This window comes from Scatophagus argus, chromosome 23 (genome assembly GCF_020382885.2).
Source record: "Scatophagus argus isolate fScaArg1 chromosome 23, fScaArg1.pri, whole genome shotgun sequence".
In the NCBI taxonomy this organism is placed as follows: domain Eukaryota; kingdom Metazoa; phylum Chordata; class Actinopteri; family Scatophagidae; genus Scatophagus; species Scatophagus argus.
This window is the reverse complement of record NC_058515.1, coordinates 12,211,862-12,235,836: the sequence shown is the minus strand read 5'-3', so window position 1 is coordinate 12,235,836 and position 23,975 is coordinate 12,211,862. Positions and strand designations below refer to the sequence as shown.

The window sequence follows — 23,975 nt, the reverse complement described above, 5'->3', positions numbered from 1 at the left end:
GAGGCAAACCACTCCTGAATATTACAACAAAATGTACAAATGACAAAACTTGTGCACAATCAGCGCTTTTATTGTTGAAAAACTGATTTAGAACAAATCAACAATAGCTCAATACAGAGAAACAAATCAGTGGAAGGAAGTGAATCATCAGCCAACATCTTGAAGTCAGTTAAATCTGAAAGTCGTCCCTCATAAAGTCAAATCCCCAAAAAAGACTCATCACCCAGTTTCATTCAGCTCTATGGAGACTATTAACTTCTTTAAACTCATTGTTCTGATTTTCTGGCTACTATTATTATTGACTATTGATTATGATCAGGCTTGGGTCCAGCCTCTACAGACAGCTGGTGTTGTGCTCAGCACCAAACGGCAGACAGTCAGACCAAACTGTCCAGCTGGTGAACAAAGTGGACCATTTACAGTGCAGATGTTTTCCTCCAGAGGTGGTGGAGGCAGAAGTTGGCTACAAACACAAATCTGTCCATCGGTAATAACAGAAGAGTCACTTTAAACAAAATGAGAACGCAGCACAGCCTCTCAAGGTGTTCAGACATTTGAGACACTGCAGTCATGAAAATATCAGCTACAGTTGCTTTAATTGCGCTTTACTTTTCTCAATGACAGAATTAAATGCCATCTGTGCTGCCTCCTGTGGTGTTTCTGCTCTCTCAGCTGCTTCGTGTCCTATCATCCCACCCATAGTTGCTCCAGTTGCTGCTGCAGCCAAACCTACCGTGACTCCAGCAGCTATGACTGCTACTTCTCCTCCTCCTGCTGCTGCTGCTGCAGCCACCCCTCCTACTGCTGGTTTTTTAATGAGTTTCAACAAGCCTGAAGTGTTGTGCAGAGCCGTGATAACTAATCCAACCATTGCTGCAACACCAAAGAAGGCGCCTAACAGTGCCCCTGTTGCAGTACCTGCCAGCTGGATCAGAAACCTCTGAGACACTTTGCTTTTAGCTTGTTTTCTGATCTCTTCCTCTGACATGTTTCCTGATTTCTGTCGTATCTCTTCTTCTTCTGCCTGTACTTCATTTTCCACTGCTTGCAACATGTCATTAGTGTAGTAGCCTCCATTGTTTTCCATCACCATCTTGTCAATTGTGCTGAGCAGCTCCTCCACCTGGAACTGGTTGCTCCTGTAGTTATTCTGCAGTTTGTTCTTCCAGTATTTATTATCCACGACGTGGCAGCGACCTCCACACTGCTTCACCAGATCACTGAGACTCACATTCTGACTGACAAACTCCTCGATTTTCATCCCCTTAGGGAGCTGGTCGCCATGAGTGAAGACGATCACAGCATATTTCAGAGCATCTCCAGAGAAATATTGACATATTTTATTGATGACAGCCTGCTCGTGCTCTGTGAATTTCTCCACTCTAAGCACAATGAGAAAAGCGTGAGGCCCAGGAGCGCACTCTGTGATACAGCTCAATATCTCAGGCCTCAGTTCCTCTTCAGACCTCCCCGCATCAAATAAACCAGGCGTGTCGATCAAAGTGACGCTTCTTCCATTGACAGATTTGGTTTCTGCTTGGCATTCGCTTGTTCCAGAGTTGGGAGAATGATTTGTGATGAATACCTTTTCTCCAAATATGGTGTTAGCTAGGTTGCTTTTGCCAGATCCAGTTTTCCCTAACAGTACAATCCTCTTTGTAGTTGGCCCTAGAAAAGAGCATGTTCATATCTAGCAAATGAATATTATAATACATAGTGTTCATATATGCAGAGGAAAATTTGGTTGAAAATCAAAGAAAAAAAGTTATATGACACATTCATCTTTCAATTGTAAAGAAAGCTTCTGCTATTCATCCAAACAGCAACAAATGCACATTTGCTATACTATATGACATCAATTTCATGTCTGCATACACCTAAAAAACATGAAAAATGGTTGCCACAGGACTGAATACCAATTTTGTGTTGTCGTATAATATCGATACACACCTTGATCTGGTTGGTGAACATCTTTTGTGAATTCTTTCAGTTGGAGAGCTTCCTGGGCAGGCGTGAAGACCTGCACAGACAAAGAAATATGTGTAAGGTTAAGTACCAATTCCAGTATTTCCACAGCTGATTAAGAGAAAAACTATTTATACTGGTTGTTTTACTTCAACGATAATGAACTGTGGGAATGTGAGACTTAAGATGGTACTCGTTTTGTATGATGATTTATAAAAGAGTGTCATTTTTGAATATCAAGGCACATGAATCGCACTCAATGTCGCTAGCCAAGATATCTGGAAGTCTAAAACATTTTGGTGTGTGCACAATATTACATACAACACATTGTCCACTACCTCACTAAGCTCTTCGTCATCGGGGTGGATGATGATGCGGACCAGCAGTGGTGTTCTGCTGGCTCGATCCTGTTCGAATGAATGAATTTCCTCCAGCAGAACCCTGGCTACCACGCTGTCAGGAAAACGCAGGGCGATTCCAGCTCCGAGTACAGGAAGGGCAACAGATCCGAACCCTTTATTCTCACAGGAAGTCAGGATTGTGTTGATGCCCAGTCTCAGAGCCTAAACAGGCAAGAATGTGATTATTTTTAAGGCTAGACAGAGAAAATCTTCTCGTATGCTGTAGAGAACTGGAAAAACAGCTTCTGACAAAGTGGTTTCGCAGAAGTGCAACAAATCCAGACATAACTGTAAGCGCTCTTCTCCCGTTTCACCTGGACAGCAGCTCCATCTTGGTCTTCATCCCAAGGAATGAGGCTGAGGAAGAACACTGCACGAGATGGAAGTCCAGGCAAGTCCTCCACCAGCACCGTGTCACCAGGGAAAATTCCTTCTCCTGCTTCCTCTAGGAACTTTACCTTCATCTGGTGTCCAGCCATCTCGGACAAAGTTTGTCCAATACGAGTTGAGAGAGGGTGATGGCCGACCATGGGCGATGCCACAGCATCCACCTAGGACAACAATGGGATACAAGTTGGGGACTGAACACTCCACACTCCTCTGTTTTGATAAGAAATACAACATGTAACCTAAAGTAAAGGACATAAACACAGATATAAGGATATATTTGGTGGCACATGTGGATGCAGTAGCTGGGATTTCCTTCATGCTTGTTATATTTTTCCATGAATGGGATCCATTCAAGCCCGGCTTGGACTTTTTCTTGGCTAACATCCAGTCACAGGAAAATGAAATGGAGTAAAATATTTCTGCTCCTCTATGTCGAATTTAATTAGCTTTTATTTTCTGTTCTGTAAGTTTGTAGCCTCAAGGGGACAACAAACTTTCATTTCCTTCTGCACCTCTTGTTGCACAAGAACAAATAAACGACTTTGATCCTTGATCCCTGACATGGAAGACTCATGGGAGTATCCCAAAGCATTAGTCACTCTGAGTTGTTCTTATCCTCCAACATAATTACTGAGACATGAAAAGTTTAAACAGGTTTGACACATTTTCTTAAAATCTCAGAAACATTTCCCACCTGCTGGGTCTCAATGGTTCCCTGAATGACCTCTACATGGACACTGTTCCCAGGAGCTCCAGCAGTGGATCCTCTTGCTGTGCTGCTGTGTGCCTTGGGACACTCCTTTAGGTCATGGAGGGGGTAAGAATCAGGTTGTAGTTCATACTCTTCACCACTTGGTGGAGCTGTTGAGGCAGGCATGGGCTGTGGGCTCTGTGTCGGAAACAGTCCACCAAATAATGATAGCAACAGTTTATTCGTCGAGAAATATTCCCAAAATGCATAGAAGCAGTTGAATTACAACAACAAAGTCCTGACTATCATATAATGTTCACATGCATTACTATGCTGTGCTAATGAAGCAGTATACTGTACACTTTGTGGATACAAAAGCTTGACTGAATGACAGAGGTTTTGTGCTAACCTGTGCAGGTGCTGTAAAACCCTGTCCTCCTGCAGGGGAGGAGGTGTGAGGCTCCAGGCTGGCTCGGACTGTGAACACCACACCATCCACATCATGTTCAGATCTCTGCAGAACTGCCTGCTGATCTGAGGAGGAACAACACAGAGGCATATTTTTACTTTACTTCAGTGTTTCTATTCAAGCTACTTCATACATGTCTTCACCACAGTGCAGAGCGACATATTAGGATTTTACAAACAAAACATATAATTCAGTAAAATATGATGCTTTGCTATAGATTAAACTATCTAACAGTACATAAAGAAGTTAAAATATGCTGCACACTTCCATCAGTTGTAACTTCATATGCTGTTCAGTGTCTGTTCTGTACTCTGCTGTACTTGTAGCAGAGTACTTTAACAACCGATACTGGTATTGATACTTTTGATAACAGCTGATTTCACTTCCTGTCGATTCAGTCAGCAGGCGCGGTGAATCAAAGCTGGGATTTGACTTGTCTTTTGTTAAATCCGTTTGATACTTAAATACTACATGTCATATGTGAACGTACTGGACCGTTCAAGAAACTCGGCTGCTTTAAGGTCATCCTCCTGGCAGAAGCAGCAGCTTTCACTTTCCAAGGAAAACGAAACTTACGGGTTTCAGGTCGATGACCCCCCAGTGTTTTCAGTAAGCCTATACCTCGATTTTGTTTATGTTTTTGTTTATTTTGTTATATAGCCCACGTATAATAAAGTTTCAACAGCCCAAATCTGAAAGCTTCTTAATGCAGTTATTTAACAGTACAAACACAGCTCCTTGTTTATCCTAGATTGGCCGACAATGGGCAACAATTCACATATTAAACAAGAGAAACACATTTAAACTTGAATTGAAACACGAATCAAACAGAACAATTGCATTAATACAGTTATGTTATTAAAGTCCACCTCTCTGGTCTTTGAACGCGACGCTGTAGATTCTGCCGTCCACACAAGTCAAAGGTCCGCAGTCCCCTCCGCCTGATCTGCGGCGAATACGGAAATACTTCTCTATTTTCTTAATTTGGTCCCCGAGCAGACTGTCACACTCAAAGAAAACGGGATATTGATAAGTATCACCCATAATGAAGAGCTCAGCGTCCTCTGTGATCCTGCTGGACGAGCTCAGCTGTTCCCCAGTGCTGAAGGAGGAGAGGGAACTGGGAGGTGCCGTGTTTGTTTCCAGAATAAACCAGCCTTTATTTCCTTGGGGCAGTCGTGGATCAGCGGTTAGGGTGTCGGACCCGTAACCGGTGGATCGCTGGTTCGATTCCCCGTCCCGGTGTCCATGGCTGAGGTACCCTTGAGCAAGGTACCTAACCCCCACTGCTCCCCGGGCGCTGCACGCGGTCGCCCACTGCCCCGGGTTTGCTGTGTGTGTGCACGTCACTTGGGTGGGTTAAATGCAGAGAACAAATTTCGTTGGAGTGAGTTCCCTCCAATGACAAAATATGTCACTTACTTACTTTAAATATTTATCTTTCTTTTATTTTAACCCTATTAAATCAAATATTGAAGCAGTTACCCATAGCTTTTTCACAAACTGACAGACGTACACATCAACAAGATGACAAAATGCAGAATAAAACTGTTGTTAATGGAAAATATTCGTGTTTTCTCTCATATTGGCTTTGCATGAAGAAAGAAGTAAGTTTGTTCTTTCGACAAAGAAATATGTTGTCCTTCATTTGGTGTTATTTATTTTTGCAGTGTAACTATGTGCTGAACAAAAGCTCAATAAAATTCAGTTTCAATTGAGTTTATTCAGATAGTGCCAAAGTGCCAACCACATATTTGTCTAAACCATAAGTTTACATGACATTTACTGGTACATGCAGAGAAAATTAAAAAATACAGTGATAACTTCCATTTCATGAAGAAGTACACTTGGACATGGATGTAAACTGCAACTGGTACACAGAGGAATACAACCACATAACTCTGGCCTCCCTCCCTTCCTTAAGAAGCATCACCTCTCAAATGCTGCTCTCTTCTCATTTGTTGGTTTTAAACTCTCAAGTGAGAGTACATGCTGAACAATATGAGGTCACTGAGTCTAAACAGAAGGAAAAAGGACACACTGGGAAAAGCTTAATGGGACATTAATGCACTATCACTATCAAAACTAAACACATTATCATTATTACTACTGCTAGTACCTGTAGTCCTGCAGCTGTGTGTGTGTGAACCCCAGCACAAGCTTTTGCATGACTGCTGTTGGAACAATCAGTTTCAGACTCCTTACTCTACATGATATCACTCTTTGTATTGGAGGGATAATTACAGCCCTGTCACCAGTGGCATATTTTAACCACCTCAATATGTATTTTATCACCACAACTTCATCAGCTCTGCATGATATCTTTTGCTTGAGTAAGATCCATCATTCCTCAGCCCGAGACCAGGATACAGAGGCTGAGTGAATGTGGCCTGTTCTTTGTGGAGCAGAGTCATCATGTTAGAGTCGACTTTATAAAAGGCCAAAGTGTCTGCCTCGTAATCCAGGTACACTCCGATCTTGGAAGTTTTAGTGCCTGATGCTTTAACTGCTGTCCTGTTATGTCGAAAAGAGCAACCATTTTGGGAGCAGTCTAGACTCCATGACCCATTATTACTTCCAAACTCTGAGTCCGATGCGTCTTTGTATGACACTGCCACAGACCAAATCCGACCACTTAAACTGACCTCCCAGTAACATCGCCCTGACAAACCCTCTCTGCACAGCACCTGTCTGAGTTTTGTTATGCTGTCAGAGTACTCATAACTCTCAGACAACTCATAACATCTATAATGATTCCTAGGGGCTGTACTCGTCACTCGCCGGTAATCTTGTGAAATGGTCAGATATTCAGGGGCTGAGTTCTTTTCCAGTGTTAGAGGACAGGAATCTGACAGAAGGGCAGAACAGGAAAAATAAATTAAGATCAACTTTTTAAGATTCTGTTGTGTTTCAGTGTTCTCTTATATTCTGAAACTATAAAATTAATCGGTTTACTCACAGCGTAAAAAATCCTCTCGGGTCTTTGGCTCAGGAGGCAGCACAACTTTGATTGTGGACACTGATTTAAAAAAAAAAAACATTTTAAATACCACTAGGCCCAAATCAAACCACTGCATAATCCTGGAGTTTTAGATTTCAAGTACCTGTGGCAGAGATTTTGGGCCATGTGTCTTTCAGGAGGCTCTCCATGTCATCCTTCAGCTTAGACACACAGTCAGTCACGGATTTGAACCAACGTTTTGGACAAACAGGAGGACCACAAGGTAAGTCTGGATTTTCACAGGGGGCCGAGAGGGTCTTGAAAGTCTGAAAGCACATACAGACATAAAATAAAGAGCAGAGAAATTAGAACAAAACCAACCCTAACTCTTCTGATATGGTCATCATGCACTGACATAGTGGAACTGACATAGCATAAAAATTATACTGATAAAATACTGAAAAACTGCACATGGCCACTGTACAGGCTCTGATATACGGTATGTACTTGTGGTACCTGAATGAAGTGGATGTTGTCGTCCACATGAGAAAGCTGTTCCAGCTCGGCGTCCCTCCTCCTCAGGCTGGTGATCTCCTCCTCGAGCTGCAGCTGCAGCTTCTCAGCCTGAGCGATGGCAGTTTTCTCCTGATCTGTGATCAGCTTCTGCGCCAAAGTGCGTTTATCCTTCATGGAGGAGATCAGCTGATCAAAGATATCATCACTGGTCTTCACTGCAGTCTTACTACAACTCTGTTCATACAAAGAAAAGCATCAAGATTTTACTTGAGAAAATACGTTCTCTGTGGCAAAGTTCTGATAGTTGGGGAGGTTATCAGATATCAAATCCTGGATGAGACTTCTTCTGTGGTGGTCAGTACAGACACAGGATCAAAACCTGAAGCCTAAACTGCACACCTTGAAATCCTTCAGAGCTTGGATGAGCACATTCAGCTCCTTTTCGCGCTCCTTGAATCTCTGCTGGACCTCCTTTTGTCTTGCACTCAGCTGTTTCTGGAAGAGATTGTTGATGGGACAGCAAATGTCTCAGTGTCATCAGTTTTATTAATACGATTATTGTATGTTTCACTCACAAGGGGTAATAACAGTTTTGACTAAACCCGAAGCGTCAGTGTGTGCATCATGTTCATTAGTTTCTACCTGTTCCCGTTCCCTCTCTGCTGCAGCTGACAGCGTGCTGTGTTGCTTATGTTCATCTAGAATGCACAGATAGCACACGCACTTCCTGTCTGTCTGGCAGTAGACCTCCATCAGCTTGTTGTGCTTTTCACACATCTTTTTCTGCAGCGGGATTGTGGTCGAGACCAGCTGGTGCTTCTTCAGAACAGGAACGCTGTAGTGAGGCTCGAGGTGAGCTGGACAGTAAGACGCCAAACATGTCAGACAAGACATCGTGGCTTTGTTGGGTCTGGTCTCACAACAGAAATCACAGGCAACATCTGCTGGACCAGCACAGGCCTCAGCAGCAGCAGCAGCAGGTGGTGGAGGAGGTGGAGGATTTGGAGAAGCCTGATGGGTGCTTGACTTCTTCAGCTTCTCAACAACCTGTGAGAAAATACTACAGATGACAAATACTGCAGTATCTCACTCTGAGACTCTTCTCATTGTGGTTGGACCTGTAGGTGAAATACCTTCATATTTTGCAGGACCACAAATAGCAAAAGATTACAAATAGGCTGACAGCATAAGCCATAAAATTAAATATTTTGCTTACACACATTCCAAGTATTAAGAACAGAAATGCTTATGGCCACACGGTGTCACAATAAGAATTTGATCAACTAATTATGTATTTCGGTTCGCCCATACTGCCACTTTTAACTTGTGATAAATTGTAGTCACAAATAGTGACACCACAGCATTAGGCTTCAGTATTTTGACAGTAGATTTATACAATAATTCTGTTTTAAAGATGGTGAAAAAGCAGCAGTGGAAGTGTCTCTCCGCCTGCTCTCACCTCAGCCAGCATGTTGTTCCTCCTCAGGACGGGCCTCGAGGTGAAGGTCTCCCTGCACTGAGGGCAGCTGTACGTCCCCGTCTCCTCTTCCTGGTCCCAGCATCCCTCAATGCAGTGCTTGCAGTAACTGTGTCCACAGGGAATCGTTACTGGCTCTTTTAGCAGGTCCAGGCACACTGAACAGCAGAACTGATTGTGATCCAACTCCATGTTGAACACTACTGCTGTTGCTCAGCAGGTCTGCTTCCTCTTCCTGCTTGAAGGGGCTTTCAACAGCAAACCCACCTCCAACGTCTTCAAGTTGAAGGATTTCACTTTCTGTTCACTGCCAACCGACGTTATATGTTTAATTCAATATTATATAAATAGCTAAAATGCAGAAATAAGCCGTTGTTTTTTTAATTTAAACATTGAGACATTTTTCTCTCTTACACAGAATTTGAAAGAACAGCCTGCAATCTTTGCAAATCCTAAAAATTTTGATTTTAACTCAAACCAGTCATGGAAATGTTTAAAACATGAAATGACTTTTTAAATTTTATTGTAGTCCAACACAACAAATACTGGAAAACACAAGCACACAGCAGTTTTTTCAAATGAACATACACGTTCTGACAAAAGCCATGCCTTTAATTACAATTAAAAAAAAAAAAAAATCGTAAAGATAAAACAAAAAATCATTAGAAGTGTTCTTCATCTTTCCCAGACAGAGCTGATCTGATTTTGATTGAGCTCAGGAGTTACTGAAAATATAATATAAGATAAGAAAACCTTTATTTGTCCTACAAAGGGGAAATTGCAGCATTACAAGAGCAGGATACAAAAACAGAATAGAATAAGAGTTACAGAACAAAAAAATATAAGAGTAATAATATAAAAATAAACATAAACATAAAATAGCATCTACTGTCTAACTCAACTCCAAAGCTCAGGGGCTAATAAAGTCTTAACGTTCACAGTTACAGCTGGAAGAACAAAGCTGAGACTGACAAACACACAGCTGCTGTTGAATCACCCAAAACAAAATGCAAAAACTATTCAATAAAGAATCAGCTGATGACAAACAACCCAGTTATTCAGCATCTCAGAGAAATAGTTGTAGGTCATTTCAAATTATTAGTCACTTCCATCTCACAAATAAAAATCTCATGACAGTCCATTGATATTTTAATTCAGAATGAATAAAGTCTTCCACGTCCCCCTAGTTGAACTATAATTACTTTTTTTTTTTGAGTTATACTTTAATTTAAGAGCAGGTCACCATTGATCATCGGTCAGGTGTCAGCTTATTAGTTAATCACACTGATACTCACATTTAACAGGACTTCACCACATCCTGGTTTCCAACAATAACTTGAATGCCTCACCCATACATAAAACAAGTCCCCTATTGTTTCGCCCATTAGTTTTAACATGATTTATATGGAAAAAATATCAACCACCACCTCCCATATTTTTACTACAGAAGCTTTAGTTGTTGTTTTGATGTGGTAAAAGTCCACATTGGCTCAAGACGGCCGTTGCTGCCATCTCCATGGCTTTGCCTGGACTTTCTGCTCCTCCAGCTGCTTTAAACCCTGCCATAAGGCCCTCCACTCCACTGCTTTGAGCAGCCAATAACAAGTCCTCTCTTTTACTTGATCTTGCTGAAATCACACCAAGGAAAACTCCTAACAAGGCACCGACTGCAATACCTGATAATCTGATCAATAACCTCCCAAAAACATTGTTTTTAGCTTTAGAATTAATCTCTTCCAATGACATGTTTCCTGTCGACATGTTTGCTGATCTCATACGTTCTTCCTCTTCTTGTATTTCTCTTTTCACGTCTTGTAGCATCTCATTAGTATAGCACCTTCCTTTATTTGCCTCAGTCATTTTTTCTATTGTCTTGAGCAGCTCTGCCACCTGGAACTGGTTGCTCCTGTATTCACCCTGTTGGTTGTTCTTCCAGTATTTATTATCCACGACGTGGCAGCGACCTCCACACTTCTTCACCAGATCACTCAGGCCCTCACTGTGGCTGACAAACTCCTCAATCTTCTGCCCTTCACAGAGCTGGTCACCATGAGTGAAGAGGACTGTGGTATATCTGAAAGCTTCTTCAGAGAAATATTGACACATTTTAGTGACAATGTCCTGCTCCTGGTCAGTGAATTTCTCCACCTTCAGCACGATGAGAAAAGCGTGAGGACCAGGTGAGCACTCTGTGATACACCTCAAGATGTCAGCCATCAGCTCCTCCTCAGACCTCTTTGTGTCAAAAAACCCAGGAGTGTCAGTCAAAGTGAGACTTCTTCCATTGAGTGATCTGGTTTCTGCTTGACATTTGCTGGCTTCAGAGTTGGGAGAATTGTTTGTGGTGAATAAATTCTCTCCAAATATGTTGTTAGCCAGGCTGCTTTTTCCAGCTCCAGTTTTTCCCAGCAGAACAATCCTTCTTGAAGTCGGCACTGGAAGACAATAATGAGTTTTGTATAAGTACACAGCTAACTAACAAACTCTCCTCCTGCCGATTTCAGTGCAGATTTCCTGAGTCCTCTTAGTTGAACCAGGGCAACATATTTGCAAAGTCCAGTCAACAATCCCTGTGGTCAGTTTGTTTGATAAATGATGTCTGTTCAGCCCAAACACATTTTCTGCAGCCTGACGAGCTAAAATGATTCTCTTGAGGACTACAGGATGCTGCCCTGGGTTCTGCTGTGGCGTTTCAGCTGCTCATAGAGAAACTGATTCTCGCGTTTATGTGATCAGTTCTTCTCACCTGCGTTTAAAGAATCCACCTGTCAAATTATTTCTATCAGATATCAGCCAATAACAATCAGTGGCTGATCAGTCAAAGCACCCTTAATATTTCACAAACTTCTACTTTATTTGCATTTTCAGTGCAAGACTGGAGCTATTTGTAATTAAACTCAACTCACCGTCCATGTTTTTGTAAGAAAGAATCGCTTTAGTCCCCGGAATAATCCTTGCTGTCTGTTGACTGTACTGTACTTACATTTCCTGCTGGGTTAAGTTTTTACCTAAACAATGGGAGGGGTGTCACATGAAACAGGTGTCACATTCACCGTCTGTTTCAGTCCCTGCTACACATCTTCATTGTACTAATACAGTACAAGAAAACATATCACACATAAAAATAACCAATAATTAATTATTTACACATAATCAGCTCAGAAATGTGACCTGTTCAAGTACTTGGGGGTGAACTTGGACCACAAACTGGACTGGTGCAAGAACGTGGACACTGTCTACAGAAAGGGCCAGAGCCGCCTCTACTTTCTGAAGCGGCTGAGGTCCTTCAACATCTGCAGGACGATGCTGAGGATGTTCTATGAGTCGGTGGTGTCCAGTGCCATCACACATGCTGTTGCCTGCTGGGGCAGCTGCCTGAGGGTGAGGGACACTAACAGACTCAATAGAATCATTAAGAAGGCCACCATGTTGTGGGAGAGGAACTGGACTCTCTGACAGTGGTGTCTGAGAATAGGATGCTGTCCAAAATAAGGACTATACTGGACTTTCCCTCTCAGCCGTCCACAATGTGCTGATCAGCTACAGGAGCTTGTTCAGCAGCAGACTCTGACACGATGCACCACAGAGCGACACAGGAAATCATTCCTGTCTGTTGCCATCAAACTTCAATTGTAAAAAGTGTTTATCCTATTTTTATATCTTTCACTTTTCTTTCTTGGTCAGGAGAACTGCTAGTGCAAAAAGAATTTCCCCTCGGGGATAAATAAAGGAATTCTGATTCTGATTCTGACAGCGATGACAGTTTTTACGAATGCTGCTAAACAGGAAATTACAGAACAAAGTGCACACATAACAGCTGACAGCAAGCAGCAAGAGATGATATGAATCCTCCACAAACGAGCTACATTCACTGCTTCACTGCTGCAAGTTCCACCAAATCTGATTGAAAACTCAGTGCAGGTTACATTTAAAAGTGGACAGTGAAAAGCACAGTTTCCTTTAGGTTTAGGTGAAAAGAATGTCTAACATAATGAACTGAACACTTAGTCTATATATATTTTGTGCCAAAGAATGAGGATAACCTTTTATTGGGTGAAGTGTTTTGACTATGAGAGAGGTAGAACAAGCTGAACGAGTTTCTGAATGAACTGATAGGAATCAAATGTACAAATAACCAGTCTGAAAAATAAAGCCTCAGTGTTGTAGCTGTGGCCTGGAGCCAGATTATTTCTCTCCTGTAAATGCAGAATTCCTTACGCCAGTGTTTGTGAACAGTGAAAGTCTATGGCTCAGAGGAAGAAGTTATATCAGGCCTTGGCGACACAGACAGTCACAAGTAAGAAGAGTTGAATTTAAAAGTTAAGTTAAGAAAATCGTGTCCTCATCTTTATCCTGCAGCATACGTGAACGTGAAAAAAGAAACAACTAACATGTGAGCAAGCAGCTGTTTTATTGTGCCGTTCATTCATAACAAAGTGACACATTAAGAGAAATAGAAAACAATCACCGTTAAAGGAACACCAGCAATTTAGTATTTCACCTCCATAGAGCTGACTTTTAGTCTGTCATGGGAGTCCAGTTCCAAAACAGCTGGACACCTCAAACTTCTAATTATACTTCAGAAACTCAAAGTTTACTTTTTGTTGATTCAGCACTAAAAATCACAGAGGTTAACTCTACACTTGGCAGGAAAACAGTTTTAAGTTTAGTTTTAAGTTTATAAGTGGTTTCACATGAGAGAATTTATATGTCAGCATCCCTCACGAAGTCTGCTGGGTTGCTTTTAAATCTCTTTCTTCTCAGGGTTCATTCAAACAGATTGTACATTCTTTCAGACAAAGCATTGAGTTTGTTAATTACAGCTTCAGATGTCTTCAGTACGACTTTCACTGGTGTGATCAACACCTCTGCTACCTGTTCTACTGTACTGGCTCGCTCCACTGTACCTTCAGCTGCCACTTCCACTGCTTTAGCTATTGGTCCTTTGTCATTTTGTACTTCTTTAGGTAGCTTTGCACATTTTAAATTAATCAGCACAGCTAAGACAGCCGTAAGTAACCCAACTATGACTAAGCCTCTAATCCATGTCCGAGGTGCTTTGTCCACCTGCTTCTTAAAGACGTTTCTTTTAGCCTGCTCTCTGATTGCTTCCTGTGACATGTTTGGAGACGACTGCTTTATGCGATCTTCCTCTTCTTGTATTTGTTTCTCACATTTCTGTAGCATCTCATTAGTATAGTACCTTCCTTCATTTGCCTCAGTCATCTTCTCTATTGTCTTGAGCAGCTCTGCCACCTGGAACTGGTTGCTCCTGTATTCACCCTGTTGGTTGTTCTTCCAGTATTTATTATCCACGACGTGGCAGCGACCTCCACACTGCTTCACCAGATCACTCAGGCCCTCACTGTGACTGACAAACTCCTCAATCTTCTGCCCTTCAGGGAGCTGGTCACCATGAGTGAAGACAACCACAGCATATCTCAGAGCATTCTCAGAGAAATATTCACACATTTGTGTGATGACAGCCTGCTCCTGCTCAGTGAATTTCTCCACCTTCAGCACGATGAGAAAAGCGTGAGGACCAGGTGAGCACTCTGTGATACACCTCAAGAACTCGGGCTTCATGTCCTCCTCAGACCTGCCCGGGTCAAAGAAACCAGGAGTGTCGATCAAAGTGAGGCTTCTTCCATTGACTGATGCAGTCTCTGCCAGAGAACAATGCATCGTGAAGTCATTGAAATGGTGTATTTGGAATTTGGCCTCTCCAAATATGTTGTTAGCCAGGCTGCTCTTTCCAACTCCAGTTTTCCCTAGGAGGACAATCCTTGTTGTGTTTAACACTGGAAGAGAATAAAAACTTTGTATCAGTGAATCAGTATGTTTCACTCATAGTGGTTATCTTGATTTGGAAGGTGATTTAACCTGTGATTTGTTCCACTAGAATAATTATTACACAGTGAAATAAGGCTAATAACAGCACAAAAATGTCAGTTAACAGTCAGAAGCAGCAGAGGCCATGCTTTACTCCATGTTGCATGCTTCATAATTGATGGCATAATTATGGTAAACATCAATCAGCTCAAATGTGTAAAAAAGTAAAGACAGCATTGCGAATGCTGAGTAGACATTCTCTATATTTGCACAGTCCCTGTTTTAAAGCTGACTAGACACTGAATTTAAGGTCTGAAATATAAAATGTGTACAGTAACTTACCGTTCATGCTGTCGAAAGTCGAAATCTGTATTTAAAGAAATTATGCAGACCGACAAGACGTTTCTGCTGCGAGTCTTTCCTCTTGCTCTCTTGTTCTGACTCACAACTGGCTTTGTTTTTTTATTTACACCCGTCTGACTTGTTTGCTGGCTGCAAACGGCTGGAATGATCAACACACGCTGCACTGTTCTCACGCAAGTGCAGGATACGGGTATCATATATCTTCTGCAATATACTAAGCTCAAATAAGAACAGGTTTCTATCAGAAATAGACAACTAAAAGAAAATGTATTGGATAAATAACTGAAGTCTATGAAAGTCATGGATGAATGGTGGGAACTTCCCTCTGTGATCACTCCATATGGTTGCAGTACAAATGCAAACCAATAACTGACCGTTCAGTTTGAAATAAATTCAGATGTGAATTGGTGGTTTTGAAGAAGGGGTGCTTGAGTCCATCAGAAGGGCTGTGAGGGTCTTACAGAAACATGTTGGGAACCGCTGTTATAATACAACACAAAAGTGATTAGCACTTGCTGAAAACGACTGAAAGTATTTTTTATCCCAACAAATAAGTATATTGAAAAATAAACCTCAAAAATGATTGTTGTCAGATTAAGTTGGTCTGCTTTCACAACATGTAGCACAGTTAACACGGGTTAACATCCTGATTTAACCCTTTACATGTGATTTTCACAGTTGATATATAAAGGATTTTATTTCAGCTTTAATAAAATTATGCATGTAGGTATGCAAAAACCACATATTCATGTGTGTTTGTAAATTAAAGTGTACATGATGAAGTCAGAATAGTCCAGCCTGTTTGTTCCATTTCTCAAAAAAAGAAACTTTGGGTCAATCTGGTCTGATGAGGATGTTGAGAATGACTGAATGCTTCAGACCTGTTAACACATGTTAAATCTAAATAGGGAAATACACTTGTACAAACCATCCAGTCATCCAGTGCACCCATTTGTCCAGTTTCCTGGTCTGGTTGTCAATGGCAGCAGCAGATCAAACCACCACTCGAGCACTGCTGGGCTCAGTGTTCACCCTTTGTTCAGCTGAACTAACGTCTGCAGGCTAAACAAAGTGAAGTGGGATGATTGTTGATGATTATTTGAAGAAAAGCCACTTGGAAACACATGAAGAATTCACTGATTTATTGTTGAATAATTAATACCACAGCAGAAAATACACCCACAAAACAGAATCCAAAGTTACCTTAAAGTTATGGAGGAACCAAACAGAAAAGAAAACACAAAGACTTTTATTTAAATGACATGTCCAGGTGAGATGATACATAAAGAAAAGTAACTAATATGTGGTGTGCACACAAGCTGAACATACAGTGCTCTCACATGTTGAAGCCTTCAACAAAAAGACGATGTCTTGCATGTCCAACATGTACTTTGGTCTGATCAGGATGGACAGCACAATTTACTTGAAACTTTTTACTGAACAAAAAGTGTGCTTGAGTGTGACAGGCAGCTTAAAACCATCTGATGTTCAGAAGCTGTTGCTGCAGACCCCATTAACTGTTAGGCTTCTGCTGCCTTTCTGTCTCCTATGAAAACGCTCCTTTTGCTGCTCGCAGTATTGATGCTGCTGTTCGATCTCCTGTCACTCATCTCCTACCAAGGAAAAGCCCCAACAGTGTTGCTGCAGTGATGCCTGCTGCCAACCAACTCATCCAAACACTGCTTTTAGCCTGCTCTCTGATTGCTTCCTGTGACATGTTTGGAGACGACTGCTTTATATGATCTTCCTCTTCTCGTATTTGCTTCTCCCATTTCTGTAGCATCTCATTAGTATAGCACCTTCCTTTATTCGACTCAGTCATCTTCTCTATTGTCTTGAGCAGCTCTGCCACCTGGAACTGGTTGCTCCTGTATTCACCCTGTTGGTTGTTCTTCCAGTATTTATTATCCATGACGTGACAGCGACCTCCACACTTCTTCACCAGATCACTCAGGCCCTCACTGTGGCTGACAAACTCCTCAATCTTCTGCCCTTCACAGAGCTGGTCACCATGAGTGAAGAGGACTGTGGTATATCTGAAAGCTTCTTCAGAGAAATATTGACACATTTTAGTGACAATGTCCTGCTCCTGCTCAGTGAATTTCTCCACCTTCAGCACAATGAGAAAAGCGTGAGGACCAGGTGAGCACTCTGTGATACACCTCACTACCTCAGCCTTCAGCTCCTCCTCAGACCTCTTTGTGTCAAAAAACCCAGGAGTGTCGATCACAGTGATGCTTCTTCCATTGAGTGGTCTGGTTTCTGCTTGACATTCATTTGTTCCGGACTCAGCTGTATGGTTTATTTTGAACACAGTGTCTCTAAATATGGTGTTGATGAGGCTGCTCTTCCCAGCTCCAGTTTTTCCCATGACCACAATCCTTCTTGTTGACACTAGAAGACATTAACAACACTGTGTCAGTGATATTGTTCCGGTTTGTCTCTTCAGCTGCAGTAAATAGACAGTGTCTAAAACCCAGTCTATAGTAGTGAAACTCAGATCACAATATTTTGTTGAAACCTTGAAAAGCACAGACAATTGGCCTCTGCAGAGAGGCTGCAAGTGTTCAGATTAGGCTTACATCTTTGACTACATCTTTGGACATCAAAAGTCATTCTATTAATGATAAACATACTGCTGTTTTACCATTTTAAACATCTGTCATGGTAACAACAGTAGACTCTGTGCAAGTGGTTTTCTGCAAAACTGTGAACAAGCATTTCAGTTTGAAACTAATACAACTGCATAAATCTGCAAAACATGTTTAAACTGAAATGATTATTCTGTGTTGTGGATCACTCACTGTTATTTAAGATATTATGAATAATTTAAAAATAACAGACGTCACCTATTACTTTTAAGTGAGGGTAGAATGAGAATAAATAATCCTTACTTACAGGCCATGTTTTCAAAAGCAGAAATGCACTTCTATTTTTATATAAGTGCATGGATTGATAATCATCAGCGGCTCTGTTGCCAAAAAAGTGACTCTGTCAAAAAGATCAAGAAAAGATCAAAAACGTCTTTCTTCTTTTTGGAATGAAAACATCACAGTCCACATTCCAGCTCTCTGCTGTAACTCTTCAACAGTTTGCAAAGTGTTTTCCCTAAGCTCCTCGTGCCGTTTCCTGGCAGCACAATGTTGTTGGAGACACCTGTCGACCAAATAAACGAGCCCTTATGGAGCGTCCGGACAGGCAGCATCACCTCCTGGTTTGATAGCATCACCGAGAAGCAGTCGTGGCCTGATGTTGGAGAAGCAGCTTGTGACTGGAGAGTCGCCGGTACCACTCCCTCCAGGAAGCCAGAACCTCCATTAGTAATGCTTTTATCGAATCGAGTTTGGTATGCTTTTAAGTTTTCCCTCCTTTATCTGATTCTGTCATTCTTCTTTTGAACCGTTCCACAGCTGGAACATACGTAGCTCTGATGCTACAGGGACCGCACCCTTCAACTGCCTCCTTGCCCTTAGAGTCCCTCCACACTGACCTCACCCCCAGTCAAAGGACTGAACAGCACCCCCTCCCAAAGAATCACTGGACCCAAACCACTTCAGTTTCATTCCCAAGCTGCTGTCATTTTGCATCAGTACTGAGTGAAACAAATTCTGCTTTTTATGACTCAGAAGTACAGAAAGATGCAACTCAGATACTCAGGAAAATGCTGCAGCAGGAAGAGACTGACATGCCCTTGAGCAAGGCACCTAACCCCCAGCTGCTCCCTGGGCGCCTGCCATGGCAGCCCACTGCTCCTGTGTGTCTCACTGCACGTTGCATGTGTGTGTTCAATTAGTAATGAGTTAAAGAAGAATTTCGCTGCATGTAAAAATATACTGACAATAAAGTTTGAAGTTGAGTTAAGCGGCTCTGCCTGGACATTCTCTGCATAAAGCAGTGATATGAGTTTAAACAACAACATCACTGTTCATTAAAACCTCATTCATAACATCCGCCCTCTTATCTGCAAATATGGTGCTCCTTTAGGTAACCTGAACTCCACCCACACCAGATGACGAGCAACAAAGACATGCTGCACTTGTCTTTTAATCAGCGTTATAAAATTTTATTTGCTTAAATTCTTTCTTTCAAATGTGCCCATACTGATAGGCCTGCTGTTCACCTGTGCTCCAGTGTGTTGACTTCACTTTATTTTAACAGCATCACAAGCTGACTTTGTTTTTTCGTCGCACCATCACTTAAAATCCCACTTTTGGATCATTCACATTACACACATTTATCACAGACCAATTCACATCAGAGGTTAAATACTGTCACTGTAGATATAAACATACACAATGCAAGTGAGTTTTTACAGCACTTTACAATTAGACAGCAAAAAAGGAAGAGTAATGTGATTTTTTTTTATCAGAAATTCAATGTCAGCTACTCTCTTCTGCAAAGCCAGTCAAGCTCTTACATTCTTTATTTCTGTTCTCCATCACTCAGTGTGTCCCCCTCTCTTCTCAAGCGTTGACAAACACAAGTCTGGCAGTATAGGCCAGGTCGGCGAGGTAAAGCAGGAAGTTGAGAGCGGTGAACACCGCCGCAGCGATCACTTTTGAATTATTTCCTCTCTGCTGGTAGCGTTCGTCAAACTGGAAAACAGGCCAGAGGATGGTCGCGCTCAAGTACATGATGTCCGCCAGGAGGCCGTACACTGACAGGAACTTGGAGAAGGGGATGGGGAGACAGCCGGTGCACTCGCCCACACACAGCACCACCACAGCCATGGAGAGGATGAAGCAGATGCAGTACACGGCCATACACCACTTGAGCGCTGGATGGCGGTCGTATGACACAGGGTCACTGACCAGGATGAAGATAATACAGGCCACAAAGGTCTGGCACACCTTCAGCAGGCCTGAAGCCGTAGCCATGTAACCTGTCACCTCTCCTGGCCTCGCTTTGGACAGGCTCACCTCCCCCATGTAGGCCACCGTTGCAAAGCAGGAGAAGACGGTGGAGGCGATGCGATAGCTGCGAGCGTCTCCATACATATGCTGGTCCTTGATGAAATAAAGTGGGAAGATGACTGAGGCAGAAAGGCAGAGCAGGGCGGCGTAGCAGGCGACGGTGATGGGGAAATTGGACCAGGACACTGGGGCTCGACCCTGGAGGTTGAACAGCTCCACCAGCAGGACCAGCAGCGTGCAGGCGAAGCTGAACGCCCAGCAGAAGATGCACCAGTCAGCCATTCCTCCATGGAGCAGATGGGCTCCGTGTGCTGCGACACTGAAGGCCACGCAGGTGAACAGCAGGGCAGCAACACGCAGCCACAGCACCTGGGAGGTGGGCAGCACGATCAGCGGCATGATGGGATATCACAACCAATCCAGAGAAGAATGTGGCTTGTGTAGTGCAGCGTGGGTTAAGATGAGTCTTTGATGTTTGTCCTATATTCTGCAGAAAGATAACAAAAACAATCAGAATAAATTGGGGAAAAGAGATGACGGTGTGGTTTTTGAAAACACAGAGATGCAAAGCTTTCTGCTTGTAAATGCTGCCTGTCCAGTCATAATTGCAGTCTTATTTACGGTCAAAATGTGCAATTGCTGTTTTTGTATGTTTGCCTATAGCCTAACCACAGCCAAATGTATTGTGTAAATGACAAACAAATATCGAAAAGCTGCAATATCAGAGCTGCTAATTTAATGATTCATGAGTTGTTAATTCCTGACTGGCATGTCTGGGCTCTCACCACAGCTGTGGAAAAACTGAGGAATGTGTGAGGAACACTGGTTGGTCGTTCAAGCAGCGACCTGTGCAGTGTGAGTTCACAGGAAATGAGGGTTTTCCTGCTTAAACCTGAAGGAGCTGGAAAGTCCCTTCAGTCTAAAATGAAAGAACATCAAACTCCAGGATGTAAACAGTTTGATATCAGTGCCCTCTAGTGTTCAAACTGTGCTGATTTTTATTTCAGGTTCAGATTCAAGTCAACCCTAGTCTAGACCCTATATGCACGCAGTATGTTAACTTTATTTAATCAGGTCATCTCAGTGAGATCAAAATCACAGCATTACACGTGCTGCATATGCCGCATCACAATTTCCAGACCACACACTTTGAGAGGAGGAGGTTGCTTTTTCTTACATGCGCTGCCAGTAATGTTTGTTTTCATAGGAAAGTGACATATCTTTGTTCTCTGCATTTAACCCACCCAAGTGACGTGCACACACACAGCAAACCCGGGGCAGTGGGCGACCGCGTGCAGCGCCCGGGGAGCAGTGGGGGTTAGGTACCTTGCTCAAGGGTACCTCAGCCATGGACACCGGGACGGGGAATCGAACCAGCGATCCACCGGTTACGGGTCCGACACCCTAACCGCTGATCCACGACTGCCCCAGACTGCCCTTCATAGAATATATTCAAATGTAGCAGTGTACACTGTATGGACAAAAGTATTGGGACACCTGACCATTAGACCAGCAGCATGAAGCTTTGCAGCTATAACAGCTTCCACACTTCTGGGAAGGCTTGAAACAAGATTTGGGGTTTTCTTTGTAGGAATTTGTGCCCATTCATGCAGTAGAGCATTTGTGAGGTCACACACTGATGTTGGACCAAAAGGCCTGGCTCGCAATCTCCGTTCCAGTTCATCCCAAAGGTGTTGGATGGGGTTGAGGTCAGGACTCTGTGTGGGCCAGTCAAGTTCTTCCACACCAAACTCATCCAACCATGTCTTTATGGAGCTTTGCTTTGTGCACTGGGGCACAGTCATGCTGGAATAGAAAAGGGCCTTCAACAAACTGTTGTCACAAAGTTGGAAGCATAGCATTGTCCAAAATGTCTTGGTGTGCTGAAGCATTAAGATTTCCCTTCGCTGGAAGTCAGGGGCCGAGCACAAACCCTGAGAAACACTCCCATACCACACCTCAATTCAATAATAAAGAGGTTTGTCCCAATACTTTTGTCTATATAGTGTAACATTTCTCACAGGGGTTGATCAAAACGCACGACATTCATACAATTTAAATTGCATTTCTGTTTGACAAATGACCTTGGTAACACTCGGGTGTCATTACAGGTCAGAATGTACAGCTTTTCACCTTTTACTTTAACCGAAAGCCTAACAACTTGCTGATTCTCCACAGGCCCAGGGATGGAGAATCGCTCATGCATTCTGCCAGAGCACACCCTGAAAACTGCTAACCTAATTAGTCTTTTAGCCATTAACTCCTATGCCACACTTCCTGTTAGATGTAACGAAAGTCATACAGGAAGCAGCTCTGAGGAGCTGATGGCACGTCTGCAGGAAGCTGCATTAGCAACACAGAACACAGTTGATGATAATCCCTTTTCTTTTACCTTGTGGTGAATTATGTGACTTTATGCATACTGCTCATGCTTGTTCATCCACCTCCATTATGGAGAGAGGTGCTGCTGAATGTCTCAAATGAGAAAACCACACCTGGTGAAGCATTCTGAGCAAGATGTGGATGTGGTATGTGTAACCCCACTGCTGGCAGAAAACCACATTTTGACCATGCATGCTTAAGAAACAAACCCGTGTGAAAGCGTACATCTGTGTTTATAGCCTAAATATGACAGGTGATCGCTCACATTGGAGCAGAGAAACTTGTTAAAAACAACTACTGCACACACATGAAATCTCAACACGTCCTGTTTCATCCTCGCTGAAGACACGCGAGGCTGCGAGCAGACGCAGCAGCATTATAAAGAAACCAGACGAGATTAATCTACCTTTCACTGTGAATTCTCTCAAACAGACACGGAATAAGAGTCTTATTAAGTGAGTGATGAGCAGGTTTTCCGTCTCAAGTAGCGGACGTACCGCGCCCAGCACTTTGCCATTATCGGCTCTTTCTCACCGCTCCAAAAATAGACCATGACAAACGCTGGCTTCTAACTTCAGCATCAGCACCCTCAGGAAAGAAAGGAATTCACGTCTGAAGACTGATCTTACCGATTTCTAGGCTTGGAGTTGTCTTGCGTGTTTTTGACAGAAGCTTGAAGTTCCTGGAGTGACGTGCGTAACTCGGCGGCGCATCCCCCCACCCCCCGGTCCATATCCACCAGCAGACACCTCACCGCGGAGTGGATCCCACGCCCCGCACAGGCCATATTTGGTAAAGTGTCGACTCCATCTCCAAGTCTGAGTCAGGCCATCGCAACTCGTCTGCAATTCATGCTGGTGCAGTCTGAGCCAAATTTCCATCACTCTGGGATACTGAATGCCAGTAGAATTTATGTATTTGGTAATTCTATTTATGGTGTGTCCACTTTACTTGTACTTCACTGGAAATGAAACTAGAGGAGTTAAAGAGTTTGCACGTAATTGTGAATTAAAACGTGTAAAAAAGCGGACATCTATTCCGCAATACGCAAGAAGTTTGCATCAAACAACAGTTGTATACAACTTGCATAAACTTACGTTCATTACGCTGTGGTTGTAATAAAAATGATCTTCTGAGCAGGGATAACACTTCAGTTTGTGAAATAAATGAGATCCAAACTGCAGCTCTTTCTGAGTCCAAATGCACGTCATAAAATGTGATTACAAATCTATAAAAAGCACATTGGATGGAGATAATTTCATTAAAATGATGCAACAAACACTGGAATCAGCTGCTTGGAAATTTTTTAAGAAGAAGAAGAAGAATCAGCTTTATTGGCAATATATTTTTAAATTAACTGAATTTTTCCTCTGCATTTAACACATCCTTGGTTGAACACACATGCAACACCCAGCAAATTACATGCAGTGAACACACACAGGAGCAGTGGACAAAATATATTATATTATAGGACGAAATATTTCTATCAGGATTCTGTATAAGGGAAATGAAAAGTACATAAACACCATCTATTATCTTTTTCAGTTTGTTGCGAAACATAAACAAGATGACTTGGCCTTAGTTTGAATAATGTGCCATATATGGTGAGGTTTAAAAACAAAGACTGAAAGAAGA

General features: G+C 42.5%; 6 protein-coding genes across 8 annotated transcripts; all 6 read right to left on the bottom strand.

The window, feature by feature from the left end:
* Positions 1–49: 49 nt before the first annotated feature.
* LOC124054835 lies at positions 50–5,130 on the bottom strand. 2 transcript variants are annotated; one of them, XM_046381253.1, is made up of 7 exons: positions 4,786–5,130; positions 3,857–3,981; positions 3,451–3,645; positions 2,681–2,917; positions 2,304–2,528; positions 1,951–2,020; positions 50–1,668 (listed from the first exon to the last, which is right to left on the bottom strand). In XM_046381253.1, exons 1-7 carry the CDS (start codon positions 4,958–4,960, stop codon positions 584–586), a joined length of 2,112 nt encoding a protein of 703 aa, XP_046237209.1. In that variant the 5' UTR covers positions 4,961–5,130; the 3' UTR covers positions 50–583. The 2 variants fall into 2 exon arrangements, with proteins under 2 accessions (XP_046237209.1, XP_046237210.1); XM_046381254.1 differs by lacking the exon at positions 4,786–5,130 and adding an exon at positions 4,181–4,733.
* A 493-nt stretch (positions 5,131–5,623) lies between these two features.
* Positions 5,624–9,101, bottom strand: LOC124054839 (tripartite motif-containing protein 16-like). Its single transcript, XM_046381258.1, has 7 exons — positions 8,833–9,101; positions 8,016–8,420; positions 7,773–7,868; positions 7,374–7,607; positions 7,021–7,183; positions 6,876–6,935; positions 5,624–6,764 (listed from the first exon to the last, which is right to left on the bottom strand). The coding sequence occupies exons 1-7, from the start codon at positions 9,040–9,042 to the stop codon at positions 6,208–6,210; spliced, it is 1,725 nt and encodes a 574-aa protein (XP_046237214.1). The 5' UTR covers positions 9,043–9,101; the 3' UTR covers positions 5,624–6,207.
* A 255-nt stretch (positions 9,102–9,356) lies between these two features.
* On the bottom strand, positions 9,357–12,140 carry LOC124054567 (GTPase IMAP family member 7-like). The gene is made up of 2 exons (XM_046380725.1): positions 11,757–12,140; positions 9,357–11,285 (listed from the first exon to the last, which is right to left on the bottom strand). Exons 1-2 carry the CDS (start codon positions 11,761–11,763, stop codon positions 10,303–10,305), a joined length of 990 nt encoding a protein of 329 aa, XP_046236681.1. The 5' UTR covers positions 11,764–12,140; the 3' UTR covers positions 9,357–10,302.
* Positions 12,141–13,242: 1,102 nt separating this feature from the next.
* On the bottom strand, positions 13,243–15,329 carry LOC124055057 (GTPase IMAP family member 7-like). The gene is made up of 2 exons (XM_046381652.1): positions 15,025–15,329; positions 13,243–14,651 (listed from the first exon to the last, which is right to left on the bottom strand). The coding sequence occupies exons 1-2, from the start codon at positions 15,029–15,031 to the stop codon at positions 13,618–13,620; spliced, it is 1,041 nt and encodes a 346-aa protein (XP_046237608.1). The 5' UTR covers positions 15,032–15,329; the 3' UTR covers positions 13,243–13,617.
* Positions 15,330–16,172: 843 nt separating this feature from the next.
* On the bottom strand, positions 16,173–18,273 carry LOC124054934 (GTPase IMAP family member 7-like). The gene is made up of 2 exons (XM_046381477.1): positions 17,944–18,273; positions 16,173–17,439 (listed from the first exon to the last, which is right to left on the bottom strand). Exons 1-2 carry the CDS (start codon positions 17,948–17,950, stop codon positions 16,652–16,654), a joined length of 795 nt encoding a protein of 264 aa, XP_046237433.1. The 5' UTR covers positions 17,951–18,273; the 3' UTR covers positions 16,173–16,651.
* A 130-nt stretch (positions 18,274–18,403) lies between these two features.
* myadma (myeloid associated differentiation marker a) lies at positions 18,404–23,123 on the bottom strand. 2 transcript variants are annotated; one of them, XM_046381475.1, is made up of 2 exons: positions 22,970–23,123; positions 18,404–20,445 (listed from the first exon to the last, which is right to left on the bottom strand). In XM_046381475.1, exon 2 carries the CDS (start codon positions 20,355–20,357, stop codon positions 19,509–19,511), a length of 849 nt encoding a protein of 282 aa, XP_046237431.1. In that variant the 5' UTR covers positions 20,358–20,445; positions 22,970–23,123; the 3' UTR covers positions 18,404–19,508. The 2 variants fall into 2 exon arrangements, with proteins under 2 accessions (XP_046237431.1, XP_046237432.1); XM_046381476.1 differs by lacking the exon at positions 22,970–23,123 and adding an exon at positions 22,747–22,921.
* Between the last annotated feature and the right edge of the window lie 852 nt (positions 23,124–23,975).